Raw genomic sequence first — 21328 nt, forward strand, 5'->3', positions numbered from 1 at the left:
CCGCCATGTTTGTGAGAAAATGAATTTCCGGGTCGACGCCCTTCAAAATAAAAGCCAGATGTCGTTCTGAACGTTGCTGCTTCGATTGAAGGCTCGTTCCAAAACGTCTTACTTTGAAAGAAACATCGAGTATTGGTTACTTTGGTCTAGTTTGCCGTTGGCAGAGGACATCGATCGATTCAGGAGTTGTTGCTTTTCCAACAGCAGCGGAGCGACCTGTTTGGAGTTCTCAGAGCTACTTTGGCAATGTGATGAGAATGTTTAGTAGTCAGGGCATTCAACCTATCAGAGTTGTTTTTAACAACGCTAAAAACTGCTTCCTTCACCTCCCGTCGAAGATGATATCGCACCTTTCATTACAGGAGGTAGGTTAGCCTAGCGAGACCTACTCTGCAGTGTGTTGTCAGAGTTGCAATAAGTTCCTTATTTGACGCTTGTTGTTTTATTTATGTGTCTTTTTATGCTTTATTTAATGGGGTCGTGTATTTTTTTTATGTCTGCATGTACGCTTATTTATTTTCTAGAATACAGGACAAAAGCTGCCTCATGTCAGTGTTTTCAAAATCTGGAGTATGATTGGTACTTTTTTATAGACAAGAATCTCTATCCTTCATTAAAAATATATACTTCAGATATATAAGTGGAAACACTTACATATATTTCCCCCAAATAGAAATCTGAAAAAAATGTGTGTTGGATTGGTGTTTAAAGAATAAAGAGCAAAAATATCAGTTTCTAGATATCTTAGATAAAGCTTATGGAGACCATGCTGAAACATTTTAGTTAACTCTACCAACTCTAAATTTTTAAAATATTATTTCTTGTTAAATGAAACAGACATTAGATAAAAACTGTGTTTATTTCTTATTTTCATGAGTACAGCATACAGCTTTAAATTAGCTGCCCTCTTTTTTTTTTTTATTGTCCACCAGGTTAATAAACTCAGTCCAGACATGTAATTGCACAAGAGAAAAAAATATATATTTTAAAGAATCCCCTGTAATTTTTTGATTTCTTTCTTTCTTTTTTTTTGATTTTCATAAAACCTTTAACCCATCTTTCTCTACAGCTGAGGTGCAAACACACAAGCGCACAAGCATAGCTTGAATCGTCTTTGTTAGTTGCTGGGTCAAACATGTTTTTTGTCTGTTTTTAGAACCAGACCTTGGAGCTGTCCTGGGACAATGCCCCTCCAGTGTACCTCAGCTGGACCCAAAACAGGGCATCCTCCGACCCACACAGCAACGACGTTGAGCTGTGTCGGCAAATGGGAGAGAAGCTGGGCTTGAAAGACGGAGAACAAGTAAAACCTTTTTCCTTGATTTGTTGTTTCGCTTTTACATTGTTACACACACACACACACACACACACACACAAAAAAACTAAGTCCATTATTGCATCAACGTGTGGTCAGATCAGTTGTTTTATTGACGTTGTTGTTTGTTTTTTTTTCAGGGTTTTCTAAAACCGTGCCATCAAGTCTCATCTTTAAATCAGGTGTTTGTGGAGCCTTTGTCGTCTGATGACTGGGAGATCTTGGTGAGTGATGGTAATATTGTATGCATGGTTGAAAAGGCACCAAAATGGCTAAAGCACATTGCAAAAATATTCACACCTTTGGAACAGTTTCACCTTTCACCCCCGTCAAATCCCAAAAGTGTGCTGTTCTACTTTTTGTTGAAATACCTTGAAGTGGTATTAAAGTATTTGTTGGGCTCTGTACATGAAGCTTTAATTTTTCTCCAAATGTTATATGTTACTCTTTTGATCTAAAGCCACACGCATCCCTATTATTTATTTCTCATCTCCCAGGAACTTCACAGTTCTTCATTGGAGCAGAAGCTTCTGGATCAGATCAGAGTGGTTTTCCAGCATGGCGTGTTTCCTGTTTGGGTGTACAGTCATACAGTAATCTACATTAGAATAAGTCTGTGTTAATTTGATCTCTTTTTTTCCTTTTTTGTTTTAAATCTCTGAGGTCAGATTATATCCGTGTTTGATATTCACAAGCACACTGTCATCTGTTTTTAATTCAACACAGCTTCCGTCTCCCCGCTTGTTCCCTACGGTCGATTGGAGCAGTTCACAGAGCTTGTGGTGTCTCAGAAGATCCGCACTGGAAGGAGCAAAATCAGTGATTCAGTGAGGAGATCCAACCTTGATGAGCAATTTCACTTCCAGCGAGGCTCGACTTTGTCTTCCACGTCAGAGCCATCGCCAGATATTACCTCACACTCTGGTCGCAGCCAGGAGTGGGGAGGCATCGCTGACCTGAAAAGCCTGCTCCATCATATAATACGGGGCCCTTACGATCACGCTCCTGTGCCCAGCGTCCCTGTTGTCTTTCCCGACTCCATCTACAGAGTGTGCGGTGTACCTCCGGACTGTCTTTGTACCATAAGTTACATCGCTGCTGGTGTTATTCACATTTTTCCTTGGAGTTCTAGTCTGAGCACAGCAACTAGAGGAGGTCAGTCTGTAGTGACGTATGGCTGTCTTTTCAAGGTATCATCCCCTAAAAAAGCAAAAGACAAAGCCAAGCAGGCCTTGGAGAAAAGGAAGGATGGGGGAGGGAGCAAAGATAGCAGCAGGAAAGGAGGGAAGGATGCAGAGGAGGCACAGGAGGAAGAAGCCACAATAGTCAGGGTCATGTGCCACGATGGTGAGATGCTGGAGAGAGGTCACAACAAGATCCACTGTGGAAAAGTATGGGTGAGGAAAATAAACATGTGTTGCAAATGAAATTCTGAAAAGTGTGCCTTGCAATACTTCCAGTATTACATATTATACAGTAGAATCGACTTCTGTTGCTATTAAACCTGCAAGTGTTTGGGCGTTTGTCTCTGCCTATTTTTCTTTGCAACATGTCTTAAGCTCCGCAAGACTCTGAAGATCAATTTTCATGTCTTACAACAAATTCCTAATTGAATTTACGACTTCACAACGAATAATTTTCCTGACAGTAGATTTCCCCACCTGAGCTGTGGATCTTTGCTGGTCTGCCACAAATACAGAAAAACTCTTGTATGCTCTTCTATCGTACATTCCTTGCAGGATTTCCACAGAGCAGCTGTATTTATATCCATGACATTTGCTTGGACGAAAGAAAGCCACACTTTTCAGATTTTTTAAAATGAAAATGTTCAAATCCATCCACTGTGCTCCGCTTATCATCTTGTAAGGGCTGCAAGTCTATTTCTCTCTCTATGGTCGCAATCTTTTTTGAAAAAGAAAGAGTAATAGTCACTACTTTGTAGTTGCCTATCGCTTATAATCCCAGTTACAATGGGAATACATTGATTAGAAATTTGTAGCTGTAATGTATCTAAAAGAGAAAAAAAAATAGAGATATCAATTCTTATGTAAGACCACGTCTGTATTCTTTAATTTCTGTTTCAATTCTCTCAGATCCCAGAGCCTCTGGCCAGCAAGTTGAACATCCTGCCACATTCATCAGTGAGAATTAAACCCGTGAAATCAGTCATCAAAGTAGCCTCCAGCGTCCGCCTACAGCCTCTAATACCTCTGGTAGGCGCTGGAGCGTTCGTGTGCCACCGTGTTATTGCATTTGTACAAATCTGATGTAACACTTTAATACATGTCTGCGTAATGTTGCGATATGTCTTTTTGCTCAGCCTGAGGACGACGATGATGAAGCGATCCAGACGACTTTCCTCAACTGGCTTCACTCAAAGAGTCACGAACCTTTGGCGTGTCTGACTCCTCGCTCCGGCACCGTCCTCCTACATCTAAACGATGGTGATTCATTCCTTTCACTTCTGCTACAAGCTTAAGAAGTGCGATTACAAAACAAAAACCTCCACCTGTTAGGATTGCTGTCAAGAAAAATCTAATTATGATACTAAAAATCTATATTTCCCTCAGCTGCAATAGAAATATGTATTTTTTTCCCCTTTTTACAGCAAAGCTGGAGTTATCTTTGACAGTGCTGAAACCAAAACCAGACAACGATCGGCCGGACCAGCTGTTTCTATTAGGACCCACCGTCCAGAAGGAAAACATACAGGTTTAAGCTTTGGAAACAGTTCCCCACCCAAAACACTTTTTTTTAATGATTTTGCCAGTGCCTGTGAGAAATATTGACATTAATAAGATGTTGCTGCTTCCAGGTGGACAGACAAATGATGGCGCAACCTGCTCCGAAAGCTGTTCCTGAGGCTCCTGAGACGGAGCTCCCCTCCTTACAATTATTTGGGTAAGTACTTGAAAGAATTCTACATTCACCCTTTTTGGCTTTAATATGCTCTAATATGCTTCCACTTGCTGCGTTTTTCCCCCAGTGGGATTGATGATCTTATTAAGACCGGATTTGAGTTTATTTCCCATGCCCTGCTGGGTAGTCCCCTCTCAAGGGAACTTTGTACCTCCGGAGAGGGACTCAAGGGAGGAGCACTGCTCATCACTGGTGCTAAGGTAAATCTTTACTATCCAAAATCCCTTGCAAAAATATTCATTCCCCCTGAATGTTTTCACATTACAACCACAATGTATGTTTTCTTTTTCTTTTGTGGTTCACCACAGCAAAATGGCATGTAATTGTGATGTTGAAAGAAATGGCAGTTTTGTTTAGAGACTTCATTTTCCATTTTATTTATGGTTTTGGTTGTGTGTGTGTGTGTGTGTTTTATTATTATTATTTTTGTTTTATTTATTGTTTCTGGTTGTTGTGTTTTATTTAGGGTTTTTAAAATATAGAGATTAGTTGGTTGTTTTTTTTTAAACAAAATTAAAGTTTATTGGTCTTTCAGATGGCGAACTTGCACTATATTTTGCCATTATCATTATATCACTTGACATGGGTCTGAAAAAAACAATATCATCCTTTAGCGCAATTATTTCCCTTGACAAATTATCGTCTAGAAAAATTTGCTTTCGTGACAAGCCTAATTCCAAAGTGGATTTTGATCTGGTCTTTGACTGGACCGTTTCAACACATTCCTCGCAGCGTGATGCTGTGTCCGCCCTGTGGATGGTGGTAACTGATTAATATGCAAAATAATAGAATTAAAATGATAAAAATGTAATGTTTACTGAATACTGTAGATTTAATTAAGCGTATGGCTTCAGGTTTTTCCCTCATTTCCTCTCACAGGGTAGTGGGAAGAGCTCTTTGGCCCGAGCCCTCTGCAGAAAAAGCAGAGAGGATTTGGATGCACATGTGGAGGTGTTGGACTGCAAAAGGCTCCAAGGTCAAGAAATGTTCCTCTAACACGTGAATGGATCAGAGACGAGCAGAACCTTCATGTATTTATTTTTTATTTTTAGGCAAAAGGGCAGACACTGTGAAGCAGATTCTACAGGACATGTTTGAACAGGCAGTGTGGAGACAGCCCTCCGTGGTCCTTCTCGACGACCTGGATCATTTGACCCGTGGAGCCACATCACCTGAACACGAGCATGGCCCTGAGGCGCTCCTGCAGCAGCACATTGCACAAAGTAAGTTAAGAAACTCACTTATACCATATAAGGTTTGAGTATAAAAGTTAAGCTGTAGGTTTGTGGCTGCAGGTGTGTGTGACATGGTCGACGAGGCGGTGCTCCACTCCAGCTTGGTATGTCTGATCATCACCAGCCAGAGCGAACACTCCCTCCACCCTTCTCTCACAGAGATCCAGGGGTCCCACCTCATCCAGGGATTTGTAAACATCCAGCCTCCGGACCAAGTTAGCGCCAACATCCACACCTGCACACTGAGAATACCCAAAAAATTCTATCAATATTAAAAATGATGTGTTGCTTTGCAGGCGCAGAGAGCTGATATCCTGTGCCATCTGATCCTGAGGAAGCCTTTCCTCTCTGAGGAGAGCTTGAAAGATCTGGACCTGGAGGCCGTTGCCATGAAGACGGAGGGATATGCAGCCCAGGATCTCACTGTGCTGCTGGAGCGAGCCATCCACGCTAACACAATGCACAGAGGACACAGCAATCAAGGTGCGCAAAGATGTTAGCTTTGAAATTCTTTATTAAGACTAATTGATCTCATTATGCACCTAGGTGATCTGTTCAGCTTAGCCTGATTTTTACCCATCATTCCTCAGGTGTCTGTCTTTCATGGAGGGATTTTGCGCATGCTCTCAGTGGGTTCACGCCTCCATCGCTGTGGGGCGTGGACCTTCACACGCCGGGTGGAGTCGGACTGGAAAGGGTGGGAGGGCTGCAAGAAGTGCGAGAGCAGCTGATGGAGACCATCCTGCTCCCTGCTAAGGTCAGCACACTGCTGCTCCCTGCAACACACTTTCCTGTCTGACTCAGGACTTCATCATGCTTCTAATCTACTCATATCATCTTAGTGCAAAGCTCTGCAGATGCACGTCAGTATTACTGTTTGCCTTCAGTGCGTCTTACTGGTTTCAGAGTGACCACCATTTCTGTTTTTGTATTTTAGTTTTCATCATAGATCAACAGAAAAAGCAACATGTATGTAAAAGCTGATGTTGTTCTTTGGTGCCTTGCAGTATCCGGTCCTCTTCTCCAAGCTTCCTATCCGGCACTGCTCTGGAATCCTTCTCTATGGAGCTCCAGGTACCGGCAAGACGCTTCTGATCAGGGCTGTGGCCAAAGACAGCGGAATGAACTTCATCAGCATCAAGGTAGCTCGGACTTTGGTTCTCGTAGTCTGCAGGACTTTAGTCTTGTGTTTGAGGAAAACAAGGTCTCATTTATTGAGATAAACCTTCACTTCTGCAGGGACCTGAACTCCTGAGTAAATACATTGGAGCCAGTGAGCAGGGAGTTCGTGACGTCTTCCTGAGGTGAACTTCACTTTTTTTTTTTTTGGGGGGGGGATTTTTGACAGTACTTCGAAGCTGTACTAATGATTGTAAATGTTCCCACCGGTTTTCTTACCTCCTGTTTCCGTTTCAGGGCACAAGCTGCCAAACCTTGCATCCTGTTCTTCGATGAGTTTGACTCTCTGGCGCCAAGGCGAGGCCACGACAGCACAGGAGTAACCGACCGTGTGGTCAACCAGCTGCTCACCGAGCTGGATGGGGTGGAGGGGCTGCAGGGTAGGCCTGAGCATCACTGCAACTTTAACCCTTAAAGCGGATGTTATTATGCTGCGTCTGTTTGGAAGTATGGCCCTATTCCTACTCCTAAAAATATTGACAGGTGTCTTGACATCTGTCCCACTCTTGGTGGATCAACTATGAATCGGCAAACAACTCTATCTCAAAAGAATAAGCAGTTGCTTATTGAAGATTATTGCTGATGTCCTTCTTCCTTGGCATTGTGCCACAGACCATTAAACAGATAAAACTACTGTTAGAGAAATGACAAGTCTTCCTGATGATCAGTTAATAAAGTGTTGTTGAGAAGGCAGTAGAGTTTTATCACACTTAGGTTTTAGTATTTGTTTATTAGACCAATTCATAGACTAAAATTTTATATTTGATTCAGTAAGGAGCAATACAGAAAAAAAACAATTGTTTTCCTATTGGTAACATGTATTACCTTATTATTAGCAATTGTCTAAAACATCCATTCATTAAATTACAATTAAGATTGAATTGCAGCATGGGTAATTACCTTTGAATGATTGGATTGGCTTGTTATGAACTGTAATGATCACAATTGTGTTTACTTTTTATAAAGTGCCTTAAGATGACATGTTTAGTAATGATATTATATATTCTAATTGTAACTAAGCTGGATTGCACTGAAAAGTGTTTTTTTTTTTTCTTCCACGTGGGCTTTTAGGTTTGACATAATCTTGTTTTCTGCCATTGCGTCTAGGGGTGTACGTGCTCGCAGCCACTAGTCGACCAGATCTAATAGACCCCGCCCTGCTGAGACCGGGACGACTGGACAAGAGTCTCTACTGCCCCCCTCCAGACCAGGTGTGTAGATTTAAAAATCACTCATCTGCTTCATTCATGCTTATAAATGAAGATCACTGCACTAGAGATTACATAGCAAAACCAACGTTGCATTGCTGCTTTTTTTGCCACGCTGTTAAAAGATTATCTCCTTTGTGTCTTGTTTCCAGGAGTCTCGTATTGAGATCCTGAAGGCTCTAAGTTCTGGCCTTTCTCTGGCTCCAGATGTTGACCTACAACAGCTGGCAGCAGTAACGCAGCAGTTCACTGGGGCGGACCTAAAGGCCCTGCTCTACAATGCACAGCTGGAGGCTGTTCACAACAGCTCGGGCGTCAGCACGTCAAATGTACGCTCGTTCTCGATGTGCATGCAGTTCTAGGTTCTTTTGGACTGATAAAACAAGAGGCAAAGTGTTGGAGATTATTTCAGCTCCTTGTGTTTATCTGCTTGGAAACTTTAAACTTGTCTGTCCATGACCAACAGGAGCTGACCTCCGCCTCAGACACCGACATGAGCCTGTCTTCCATGATCTTCCCAAATACCAGCAGCGGCTCAGACTCCTCTGTTGGAGAGGGAGAGCAAAGCTTGGTGCTGGACCAGTCGTTGGTTCTTGTTGAGCCCGCAGAGCTTCACGCTGAACAGGAGGAATGCCACAGTAACGTCTGGAGGTTTTACTTCGGAAGTTCCTTTGAGTCGGAGACTGGAAACTCACCGGTTTCAAAACAGGTGATCATTTAAGAGCTAGTTTCCACATGTCGCAATTCAGATATGATCACAGTTCATAAATTGGACGTGTAAGTGAAAGTACTTAATGCTTCCACATTTTATTGGGATTTTAAAATGATGCATTGGTTTTCAGATTTTTTTTTTAACAAAAATGTGAAATGTGATTAAAAAAAATGTTTAAAACCTGAAATATTTTCACTCACCTGTAAAATTTCCACTGAGTGTCTTTCTGTGACGTAACATTTGGATGTTTTAGTTTTAATGTAACGTATTTATCAAACTTGTAATAGATACACATACTTCTGCAAGGTGTTGTGGGTGCTTCATCTGAGCAGCATTTCAGAACTTGTTTGTAAAGAAAGTCGACTGAATCTGAATTAAAAGTTTTTAGAGGTAGCCTCTAGATGTCACTGCATCTTCTCCCTGGACCTCTAACCTTTCTTCACTGCTGCCTCTCTATTAATAATTACCACAAATCCGTTTAATCTTGGTCCAGGACTTTGGTTGCTATAAAACGGAGCAAATAGCCTCTGTTTAACATCTGTGTGTTTAACAGGAATCCCTGTGTGCCTCTGGACCCAACTCCAGAGACCCAGTCAGAGGACTCTCTCCAGCTTACATGTCCTCCATCCAGACCGGATATAAAGAGCTCGGCCCCGAGCAGCTGGAGCGGCTGCAACAGGACATCAAAATCATCAAGAACAGCTATAGGAAAGGAAATGTATGTGAAAACACGTATGAAAACCCCCCTGTAAATGCTGTTATTTCCAACAGTCCGTGCATGTCATCAGCTATTCTCACCAATCTTCTGACTTCAGATGAATTATTCTGCGTGTATTTCAGCATCGGTTGTCAACGCCGCACTGATCTACTTGTTTCTAATAGAAGAAACATCAGATTGAAGCTTGCGCCTGTGTACGTCTGTGTTTCTTTCTGTATAGGATGAATTCGTGTGGACGCGTCCAGCCTCCAGCCAGCCAGGCCTCCTGCTGTCTCAGGCTCACATTAGTTCTGCCTTAGCTGTGACCAGACCCTCTCTCAGCCCGGCTGACTGGGGCAAGTACACCAAACTGTGAGTACTGGGTAACAAGAGGACTCTCTACCAGATTAAAACACAAATCACTGCACTAATAACGTTAAATAGTTCTAGTTTTTCAGGCACTTCAGGAGTTCTGCAATGTCTGTCCTGCAGGATGATTATAGTGATAAAAGTGACGATGGAGCAATATGAATAAAGTTTATGATTGCTCATTGTAGCTGTGAAGAAATTGTGCACTTAATCACAGTTTAACTCTAGTGAAATGTTTGCACTTACATTATTTTCAGTTTTTCTCACCTAAACTCTATTTCCCTCTTTAGGTACGAAAGTTTTGGGGGTTCGAACGACAAATCGCCTCCTCATGCCACGTTTACTCCAGGGCAACGTGTCACGTTAGCCTGATGGCAAGAATACGTCTTAAACATTTGATTTATAGATTGTTTGTACATTTTGTATACTGATGTGGTGAAATAAAAGATTTAATATGTAATTATTGTACACATATGTAAATTTTCAGATCTTGTGAGATTCTAAAATGTAATTAATTAAAATACGATTGAAATGATTTTCCACATCTGATCCCCATTATTTAGTGTGCAGGTTTTGTATGAAGGTTTTGTTTGGAATTTTATTTGACCATTTTCCATGTTGGAATTAGTATAGAAAAAGAAAACGGAGTATGTAACAATGCTTGATTTTTGTGACGTTTCTCATCTTCAGTTCTCAAAATGACAGTGTTATAAACAAAACAAAAAAACACACATACACACGGTACCTGCTAATACAAATTACATAAGTAGTTCAAAATGAATATTTTGTACTTAAATGTTCAGAAAGTACAAAAAAAATAGAACTTTTAATCTGGTGTAGGACCTTTTATTTATTTTTTCTGGTTTCATACAATATATAGATGATGTAGTTTTTGTGATTGTTAAAATGAAAGAAATCAGCTCAGGTGGTTTGGGTGTCTGATCAGGATGCGTCCATTGGGAAGTTTTCCAGGTAAGATGGTGGAAGGAGACCTTGGTACAGAACAAGAACTCACTGCAGGGATTATATTACTCCTGATCCACTGGGATGAGTTTAATCATGTTGCCAGGGAAGACGGATGTCAGAAATTTCCTCTTGGACCTGCTACTTCTGCTGGTAATCATGGGTGGATGGACAAAAATCTGATAAAACATTGAATATTAATATATGAACTATTTTGACAAAATGCAACTAAATATCCCTTCTGGAGAAAGACTTCAAATTTTACTTGACTTTATTTTTCCTAATTTATTTTTCCTATTACTGTCAACCTACACCATTAAGCACTTGCAGGTTCTGCAGATATAAAGACAGAAGGAGGAACATGGTTTTAGCTTGCCGTCATCTCGCTTCAATCCCACACATCGACGGAGGACAACAGAAATGGTCCAGTGGGAGTCTCCATCTCCTTAATCAATGTCTCAAGCACCTGGTATGAGACAAAGTCGTGTTTACACAAAGAGCACTGTAAAAATACAGAAATGAGTCAGTTTATCTTTAAATTCCCTCAGATGTTTTTAGGTCTCAGGTGTATTAAGGGAACATACTCATTTCCCATCAGAAAAAGGGCCTTTCTTGCATTAGTACTTCCTCCTCCTCATCAATCATCCCAAATGATTCATGAACTACCGTCTTTCAAACATAGAAACTTCGAGGGAATTTCACCAGAATTAGCTCCAGACCAGCAGAAAGCACAGCAGACTTTTTTTTTTTTTCCAGAAGTGTTCCCTTTACCAAAATAGATCAAAACTTTTCTGATCAAATAGAAGAGGGTGGTTTAGTGATCTACAGAGAATCAGACTGTTTGGGTACTTTTTAGTCAAATCCCACCAAAGAAAAATACAGCAGTTGGCAAAGATGACGGATGATATTGATTCACAAACATGGGAGATCTTGACAGTGTTGTCAGCTGCCATATGATTTTTTTTCTTCTAGCTTGTGATTGATTGTGAAAAGCTGGAGGTCTGATGATGGACAATAGTGATTGAAGGTGAAGTGAGTTTAAGATATCCTTAAAGTGTCAAAGTAAAGATTGCAACTAGTTGCAACGTCATGGCAGCCCAACCTATTTTCCGACTAATAATTATTTTGCCTCTTGGGGACCTCTGAGACATTATGCCATCATTAGGTATGCCAAAAGAAAACAGGGTGATGACATCATGGCAAAAAGTTAGTTATTCCATCCCTTCACTGTAAAACACTAGGAATTTTCCACCCTGTATTGCAATAGGGACAATTACAATAAGTTCATGAGCTTTGATATGGTCAGAGCAGGTGAAAAGTCAACTTATGCCATGTTTTATTAAAATATGTTTAAATTAAGCATATTTAAACATACTGTGTGCTAATCCTGCTAATAAATAAAGAGAAGACAAAGATTTTTATTTTTATTTTTTAATGTAAACAGCAGTTTTAGGGGCTTTGAAAAAAATCTAATGAAGATAAGAAGGCATTAAATAGGAAGGACAAAAATATATAAATCATACTAGGAATAAAAATGATGCTTCCTTTTTTTGTCTTAAATTAAAAAAATACATAAATTCTCAACTTTGCGGCCTTCATAGTTTCAAAAATACGCGGAGAGAAATGAAAAAGTCAAATTCCCTTTACCAAACACCCACAACCAGGCTGTTCACAATTTTAAAAATTACTAAATGATGACCATATTACACACACAAAAAAAATCAAAACAAAAGCTCCGATATTGCTTAGGAATGTTGTTTACAGCAGTCATCAAAACAACAACCAAAATAATAAGACTCAAATTAGGAAAAAGATGAGAGTATGTTGTCTAACAATGGTAGCTCTCTTACACTTGTCTGATGGCACTGCCACTGTGTACGTATGTACAATGAGTAATGAGCAGCTGTGGTTTTCAATAACATCAATGTGTATATAAAAAAATACTGTGGTAAAGTGGTTGGATTTTGAGGATCACCTTATTTGAACAGTCTTCAGTGCGTGTTAAGTGAGACTGGGGCAAGACAAAGAAGTATTTTAATGAACTATGGGTCCGCTGGGCGTGATCCAGCCAGCTGCAAAACATTTAGCTGCCACAAAGTAAGTGGAAATGTGACAAAATATAAATGCTTCTGACGAGGCGACACAAAATCCCTCCATTTACAAAATTGTCATCCTGATCTCTGCAATCTTTGTCCCTCACAAGAAAACCCTGAGGAAAATAATAATAATAAAAAGAACGAAACAAAAACCTAAAAAAACAACAACAATGGAGGTGAAGAGAATGAAATTTCAACGCATTTGTCTACAGAAGCAAGAAGACAGCAAGAGGCTGGGCAGGAAGGAAGAAAAAAAGAGAAAGTTTGGAAACATCGGTCACAGGAGGAAAGCGATGGCGGCGATGCGGAGACGCAACAAACAAACGCTCCCTGGCTTCTTTTCTCCACCCTGATGACTCTGCACTGACTCCCTCAGTCCACCAAGTGCAAATATTAACATCAATATTTACCATTTTTCCACTGATAAAGCTCTAATAAGAAACAAGAGCTCACCTAGAGTTCATTTTAATCATTATCACTCACTTTTTCTTTACGCTTCTTCCAGTATTTGAGAAAAGAGGGGGTTGGTCCAGTGAATACAGACGGTGCAGACTGGGTTTGGGGGGTGGGGCGGAGAGGATCAGGCTTTTCGGGTGGTTGGGGGGGTGGGGGGTGCAGGTCTAGTTACAGTCATAAACAAAGTCATAGTTGCTAGGTTCTTTGGGAATCGGGGGAGGCGCCTCAGGAATCTGGATGTTTTCTAGATCCAGTAGGCGAAGCTTCATCTCCATGGAGAGCAGGGTGTCCATGTCTGTTTTGGTGTAGTCACTGGTCATCTCCTTTCCCAGGAGAGCATTGAGACCGTCCGTCCATACGCAGTACTGCAGAGAGATGGGCCGAGGCAAAGCATCACATTAAAATGAATCCAAGAAACAAAGATAATGTCTGTAAAATATATTTCAGTTCAGTGCTGCGCTGAAAAACTCATTACAACAGACTACGGTTTGCATTTCCTACAGTTTAGACTTGATAACACAATCAGACTTTTCCACTGTTCAAAAATCAACTTCTCTCCTGTCGACAAACAGATGCTGCATTGAGACAAATACCATACGGTGACGTAAAAAAAATTCTTCAACCCAGACACATTTCCTCTCTTTTTGCTTTTTTTTCCTTCTAAATGTTTCAGATCTAAGACAAATTTTAACATTAGACATCTCCCCTGTTGAATTATGAAACAACTGCTGTGAACCACAGAAGTGGAGTTTAGTGTCACTCCGCCGAGGCCTGATTACTGAGAAACCTCCAGAATCAGGAAATCGGCCGTAGACAACCTGCTGGTAGCCAGGAAGTAGATTTAGAGAAATTCAAGAGCTGATGAGAAACAAAGTCGCTGATGTCTATCGGTATGCAAAGGGTTACAAACCCCTTTCCAAGACTTTGGGACTCCAGTAGCCTGACCACTGCTTTCCACCTGATTCTCATCAATTCTTCTCTCTACCAGAAAATCCTCAAGGAGGATTTCTGGTGACCTTTGGGACATTTGTGTTTGCAGCAGGCCAATGATCTAAAGGACACCTGCAGGTTTATTGCTGAATAACTAAAAAAAAAAATCATGAAGGTTTTGTAGTGGTTCAGTCAAAGTTTGGACCTAAATCCAATGGAAAATTCTGTGATGTGACCTTAAGCAGACCAATCACACTGTACAACTCTCCAAATGTAAGTTGTGACAAAAAAAAGCAAACAAATTTGAAAAGATGCTAATATTTTTTTTCATAGCAATATTGTACATGCAATTTGACTTCAGTTTTTACATTCACTTCAAATTAATTTTATACTCAAAACTGTTTTAAAGTGCTTGAAAACATCCTGAAGACAAGCCTTTGCTCAAACAGAAAGACAGAAGTGGGACCTAAACGAATCAGTGCCTCAAGTGTCATATGTCCCTGTTATCACCTAAACGCTTGTATATCAACTAGATATGACACTCGGTGGATTTATATTTAGAAACCTGCCTGTCCTTGTCTTCATCAAACACGCTTATTCTGTCTGACGCAGCCAACAACCACCAAGTCGACCTCTGCTGACTTACCTCATGCTTGTCAGGAGCGATAAAGTTCAAGTATTCATCTGACTCGTAGAGGACAGAGAAAGCCAGCTCCAACACCTCCTGCAGAGAGGACGGGGTAGAAAGCAGACGAGGATGAACGGTGGGGAAATTGTGCAAAAACAGCTCCGGAGTCGTCGACAGAAATGGAATATGCGAGGAAGAAGGGAAAACGAAATAGCAGGTGGGAGTCATAGCACAAATCTGCCCATGGGTGAATTTAGGAGGGCAGTGGAAAAACTATGTGACATGATTTCTAGTATACCAGCAAATGTTACAGATCAAAGTGAAAAGATCTGATGTCAGACTTTTAAAAAAATGCTGCAGGAAAAAAATCAGCAGCTTGTTTTTAGCGTTCAAATGAGTAAAAGAATTTGACATACAGAGTGCCAGCTAGTTGAATGTTAGTTGCACATGACATTTGTCCGTATTACAGGCTGTACCGGATGAAAAACAGATGAGTCTTAGATCCTGACATAAAACCATGTAGCGTTCACCTCCGCTGTGTCTGAAGGCACCATGATTTCAAAACTCAGAGGAACACGACATGCAGCATGGACTGGAGCAGGAACGCAATACCAATTTCACCTGTATACTCTGAGTCTGGATTCAAGCAGCAGATAATTAAACATTTAGTCTGGGGCTGCAGCCCAGCCACATTTTCTGGGCAGATAATAAATAATGCAGCTTCAGTTCATTTGTTTCAGAGGGAAAACGCTCTGCTTTTTGAGCGAGAGAATAAATGCTCCGTACGTTTAATAGTCACTGTCCCAAGCTGGCATGTTTTATTAACAAAGAGGGTTTAGGCTCAATAGCCTTAAAGAATTGTAAAACCAAAACAATGCTGTATTACTGCATTTGCATGTCTCTTTATAAGCACTTAACAATCCACAGTAGAAGATATATTTAGCTGATGGATGAAATGATAAGAAGTCGGCAACCCATAGAGCTGTACAGCTAGCGCTACTAAAAACAAAATCATGCAGGCTAGTCGGGGGGGGGGGGAAAGTACATCATATTTTCCTTTCTTAGTCAGGAAGACAATAAAACGTCTAAAACTCTGACATTTTATTTGAGTCACATCCTTATACACAGTGCCTTGCAAAAGTATTCACGCTCCTTGACGTTTTTCACATTTATTATCATTATAACTGATGTATTTTACTGGGTTTTGAAAGGACAGAACACAAAGATGAACATAATTGTGAAGTGGAAGGAAAACGTGCATGACTTTTTGGTTAAACTTTAAAAAAAAAAATCTGAAAAGTGCAGAATGAATCTGAATGTAGGGCACCTTTTTTATGTATTACAGGGTTAATGACAAACTTTGAACAAGGGTCCTTATGGCTTTTTATTTTGAAACTGTTCCATAAAAGCAAAACTAGCAGCTGTACTGTCTTCAGATTCTCAGATGATTTTTAGACCTTGGTATTTTGTTTTAAAAGCTCACCCAAGTTTTAATTTCTCAATAACTTTATGCCTGATATAAAATTCCATTTTATTTATTAATCAGACAACTTCTGACAATGCGGTAAAATAGATTTTTCTTGTATAGATTTCCATATATTTGAAATAAAACTTAGAAATGAAGCACTTATTTTTCTAAAGCCTGTGGAGATGACTTTGAATGGCTGTCTAACACATTAACACTAAAATGTGCTCACGTTCTCACTCACGAAGCTAAAACAGGCCCCCCAATGCCACTCTCCTAGACCTACACTTATTAACAGGGATATAACGGGCGGAAAGCTCCAGAGGAGGCTGCGTTCTTTGTCTACAAGGATGTTTATACAAGACGCAACATAAGGGAGTCCTGTGGGTGGGGGACGAAGGTCTGCAGGGGCAAATTACTGAATGATGTGTACATGGATGAAGACAAGACGGAGCTTTCATTCTGGTTAAAGCTCCAGAGTGAATGCTCATGTTACTGACATATTAGAACAGGGATGAAAGAAATTGACTGATTCCAGTCAACAACAAACTATTTAGTCATTTATGTGGACAAAACGCTGCTGATGAATGCGTTTGCCTCCGTGAAAGCCACTGAGATGTAAGTTATTGTGTTATTTCCGAAAGCAGAATTTATGTAACTGACATCATGTTATGCAACCTCTCTCTTTCTCTCTCACTCACTCACACACCCCTGTTTTCTTAGCTGGATACACACCCACCCAGGAGCTTGCGTGTGTTCACACGCACACGCAAACACCGAAACACACCTTGTTTTGCTTGAGGGCTCCTTTTTCCTTCATGTGAGGACAGTCTTTGCCAGTGATAACAGCTTTGATATCAGCTACAGGCACTGCAGAGAGGACAGATGACAGTTAATGACAACAACAACAACACACAACTCTGCCCTCCCAGATGGCTGCTTGGTGAATTCAAGTAATTAAAATCCAAGTAAAAACTAAGGCTAAAAGAAGAAAAGCATGTTCAATCTGCACTGACTGTTAAGGGGAAAATGATTCCTACTCCTGGAAGAATGAAACATAAAATTATTATGTTTCAGCCATGAACCTTGTTGCTGATAGGAAATGAGACCGACATCTCCCAAACGTCAAGAGGACAACGTAGAAGGGATATTATTTCAAGCAAAGCTGGGATGTTGAAAATCTTTCTCAACAAGCCACAAAAAAATCTTTATTTCTTTATCTTTATCAGAAAATGTTTTGATCAAATGTCAAATTTTTCCAGAATGCCCTGGAATCCTGTGATTATAGCTTTCAATGCAAGGCATGCTGAAAAGATCAGCTCTGCAATTAGTGCAACTTAAAAGAAAAAATAAAGTATTGAAGTCCTGTTTTTCTGCAGCACTGGGTAAACACTTGGGCTTAATTATTATTGACAAATGAACCAGAATGACAGCTTTCTAACCTGGTGTTATTTGTGACAAAGCAATCATTTAGTTATAACTACTCAACTAGCATTGGCAGGTCAGAGCTTTATAAACATTTTGGAAAACCGATAATTAAACCTTCAGCTAAATTGGGTGGAAACTCACATTTGTCCTGTAAAGAGTCGTGGGGGACTTCTCCCTGAGGGCTCTCCTCAAGATCTCCATAGTGCAGGACTTTATGATTCGGAGACAGCCGACAGTACCAGAACTTATCTGGAAGAATCAACAGAGATGGATTTAGATGAGTTATGAAATAAACAGCAGCTGGCAAAAAAGCATGAGTCATCAAGAGGAGAGAGAAAATTAGCTGACAAACAAAAGATCAGAGCCAAAAGACAGCCTTGAGGAAAACCCGCAGATGGGTGAAGATCCTCTCCACAAGGGAGGGATCATGACGACAGACAGTTGGTTTTCATCAAGTCAGCAGCAATTTCTAGTAACCTCAAGTCAACCAATGACAAGGGACCTTTTCTTCCCAGAAAAGGTTAAAAGAAATCTCAGAGAAACCTGAAGAGGCTGAATTCAAGGATGAATCAGATTCATAACAAGAACGTCTGCCCTGCCAGCAGGAAAAACGGTAAAATTTTCATGCAGGAGAATGCAACTTTTACGTGATACAATGTTTTTCCGTTTAAATAATTGAGAGGGTTTACAAGCAGATACCAACAGCTAAATTGTTGTGACAATATTGTGCTTTAAACATAGTTTATTTCACAGAGGAGGAGCAGCTCCACGCAAACACAGCCGGATGATGAAACCAAAAAATATTAGAAAACCGGTGAGTAAGAAGAAAATTATATTTAAAAAAAAGAAATCCGCCGGCACAGACTACATTTTAATGAGTGCAAAGTTGATAAACAGTGAAGATAAAGTGGTTTTAAGACGAAAGAATTGGGGCCTATACTCTATAGTGATAACTGCAAAGTGTTACTTGATGCAATTCTCCACTACTCCGCAGCAAGTCCGATATTCTTTTAGTTTATTTTTTCTGCCAAAGTGGGCATCAAGCTTACTGTCGCTGGCAGCGAGCAGACACACACAGCAACGCTCTGGCTGGAGTGTGAACAGTTGCCATATCCTAATTGCTGAAAACAAGCCGGCTGGTTCCAGGCGGGTGTGGAGTGGTACCGATCCACAGGGAGCAGATTGATAAAAAAAAAAAAAAAAAAGATCCGTTTGGTTACTGCGAAGCCAGGAGACGGGATCGACAGTTCAGCTTCGCCGTCAGGCTGATGGATCCGTGCGCCTGCAGCGCGTCTGCACTCCGGAGCGTGAGCTCTCTCCTCTTGGCTTCGACTGATTCAACAACATGCAGCCATGAAAGATGAGATTCAAAAAGTTGTGTTCAAGATTTTCTTCCTTTGATAAAGTACACCTCAGTGAGATGAAAATACAGCTACCAGCTATAAAACTGCCCTTAGAAGGCTGGAGACGCTGCACTTTTTCCCCGTGCACTTCAAAAACAGAAGCTTTCCGAGAGAAATATTCATTTTAAATGGACAGCACAGGACAGAGAGGGGAATAATTCAACAGTGGAGTTGAGGTGAATTAATATTTAATGCTATGGATACATCTGATCAGGATGGAGGATTTTTAAACAGTGAGACGAGAAGCTGCGGCAGGTTTAAAACAGCAAAGAAAAAAAAATTAAACGTATCAATGACAGAGAGACGAAACAAACCGTTAATTGTCATTCAGCTTACTCAAGGCATCTAAAAAAGTGCACTCCAAATTTACATGTGTGCCCAGCTGGCATGAGAACAAAGGCTCAGAAAGGAGAAGGAAGATGGATACGTGTACTGTTGGAGGACAGATAGAGGAGAGGAGCAATTTGAAGGCTGAGCAGATTCACCCAAAAGCAAAGCACTTAAAACGGAACCAAGATAGCAACGCTCCGGAGGAACAGGATAAATGGTAATCTAAGAGAGGAAGTCAAACCAAGCTGCAATAAATACATTCAGGGTTAAAGATAATCTGTTATGCCTCTGAGCCGCGAGGCGAGGTATCGACGGTGGCGTAAAGTTTGACTCATGCAAGGATGAGCAGGTTCTGCGGCTTAAAGGTGGGATGTAATAACGACAGCCGCTCCAAACCTTTTTGCACAAAACACTTCAAGGTGAGATTTGGATTCCCTCATGGAGATAAGAACCATGAAAGGGTAATAAAACAGAGAAGAAAAACCTCATCACCGCATATCAGTCTACCAAAAGCACCAAAGACGGTGAGGGTTTTAAATCACAGCTGGTCGTTCCTTGTTAATGCGGGATCCTCTCTCAAATCTGATTTGCCATTTTTTGTCTTCCTTTGAAGTCTATGATTATGTAATCCCACTCTGATGGCACCCAGATGACACCTGACAAGACAAATCCTAACGAGGATGTAAAGTGCTGAAATGAACTGACTCAGCGAGACCCTCACAATCCTCCAAAAAGAAAAAACGACAACAAAAAAACACGTTATTTGAGAGAGCAGAAGTTGGAGGGGTTATGGCAACAGTTGTTAAATTTATAGATAGAATATGAAATGTCAGAATGGGTGATTTTAATGCACTCCAACCTGAGCAGACGTGTAGATTCTTGGCGGTTTATTTTTATTTTCCATCACAGAGGAAAAGGAGAACTATTACAGCAGCAGAATCTGCAGTTAAATCACTACGCTGATCGTCATGGGTTCACTTTACAAAATGTTTGTTTTTAGGGGCCTGCGGATTAATCCAACTCTGGCCATGTTTGCATGCCGCGGAGGTGTGTCGTGAAGGGCAAATGGGAGTAGGAAAGATGTCGTGCTTGCACTTTTTAAAAGACTCGCGATGCATTTTTTTATGCCTTAAAAGACACCCTGTGCCGCTGCGTGTCTCGACTTCAAAGGTTGAGAGAGAGAGCCAGAGAATTCGTGCAAGTGATCATGAGTGCAGATTCGCGGCAGTCCAGAGGCTCAAAGATTCCCGCTGATGAAATGTGTGGTGCCTGGTTTTCACAAAGAAAAGGGACCGAGGAGACGGTGACGAAGATCAAAAGGAGGGATATGAGGAAGAAATCAGACGAGGAGTCCTTGCGGATGGAGGAGTGTGAATTAAAAAGCACGTGTGGGTCCAGAGCGCCTCACCTTGCCTCCTGCGACTGCTGATTTTCCTAAAGCAGGTCCCCTCGCACAAACGGTTGAGCCTCTGCTGTTTGATCAGCTCCATGATCTCTGGCTGGATCTTTTCTCTCAGCTCCCTGTGGGAAAATAAACACAGATTACTCGTTTGTGGAATTATCTGCAGTCTGCTAGAAGTGGCACTGATCTGCAAAGTGTATCTAGAAGATTACATTAGCCATCTAAAAAAAAAAAAAAACATTTCCTAAATTATCAGTGTTAGAAAACATTAAATACACGTGCACAATCAATCCCAGTGTTTGTAATTTGGCAAGTCTGAGACATGGAGGAAAAACCAGCAATAAATCAATGAGACCAAAGTAGTTTACAGATAGAAATTAAAATTTACAACAATAAAAACATTTTTTATTGTAAGCACGAAAACAGAAAAATCAAAGATACACTATGGCGATAAGTTCATGAGATGCACAAGCCAAGTTAAGAAGTTGATTCTCAGCATTGATTTATGGGCTCTGAAGCAGCACGACCTTCTGCCTGAAGGGAGGAGGAACAGTCCAAGATCTGGACGAGTTCTGAAGCAAATATTAGACAGA

The 21328-nt window shown here is 40.8% G+C and overlaps 2 protein-coding genes across 8 annotated transcripts in view; one reads left to right on the forward strand and one right to left on the reverse strand.

Annotated features, from left to right (window-relative positions):
- The first annotated feature begins 141 nt into the window (after nt 1-141).
- Nucleotides 142-10176, forward strand: pex1 (peroxisomal biogenesis factor 1). Its single transcript, XM_032581863.1, has 24 exons — nt 142-365; nt 1157-1303; nt 1456-1539; nt 1813-1927; nt 2042-2712; nt 3409-3528; nt 3636-3759; nt 3924-4027; nt 4131-4216; nt 4302-4434; nt 5114-5210; nt 5287-5457; nt 5530-5684; nt 5766-5952; nt 6060-6226; nt 6477-6611; nt 6709-6773; nt 6886-7028; nt 7756-7859; nt 8009-8185; nt 8323-8565; nt 9122-9286; nt 9507-9637; nt 9925-10176. The coding sequence occupies exons 1-24, from the start codon at nt 252-254 to the stop codon at nt 10004-10006; spliced, it is 3720 nt and encodes a 1239-aa protein (XP_032437754.1). The 5' UTR covers nt 142-251; the 3' UTR covers nt 10007-10176.
- Nucleotides 10177-12012: 1836 nt separating this feature from the next.
- Nucleotides 12013-21328, reverse strand: part of elmo1 (engulfment and cell motility 1 (ced-12 homolog, C. elegans)) — a 101789-nt gene continuing 92473 nt past the window's right edge. For 5 of the 7 annotated variants that reach the window (XM_032581865.1, XM_032581867.1, XM_032581864.1 and 2 more), the window contains 5 exons: nt 20742-20854; nt 17742-17849; nt 16960-17042; nt 14726-14803; nt 13314-13514 (listed from right to left, as the gene is read on the reverse strand). In XM_032581865.1, coding sequence (XP_032437756.1) covers nt 13314-13514; nt 14726-14803; nt 16960-17042; nt 17742-17849; nt 20742-20854 — 583 coding nt within the window. Of the gene's footprint in view, nt 13515-14725; nt 14804-16959; nt 17043-17741; nt 17850-20741; nt 20855-21328 lie in introns of all 7 variants that reach the window. The other 2 variants (XM_032581866.1, XM_032581870.1) reach the window with 1 other exon arrangement.

This window comes from Xiphophorus hellerii, chromosome 13 (genome assembly GCF_003331165.1).
Source record: "Xiphophorus hellerii strain 12219 chromosome 13, Xiphophorus_hellerii-4.1, whole genome shotgun sequence".
Taxonomy (NCBI): Eukaryota; Metazoa; Chordata; class Actinopteri; order Cyprinodontiformes; family Poeciliidae; genus Xiphophorus; species Xiphophorus hellerii.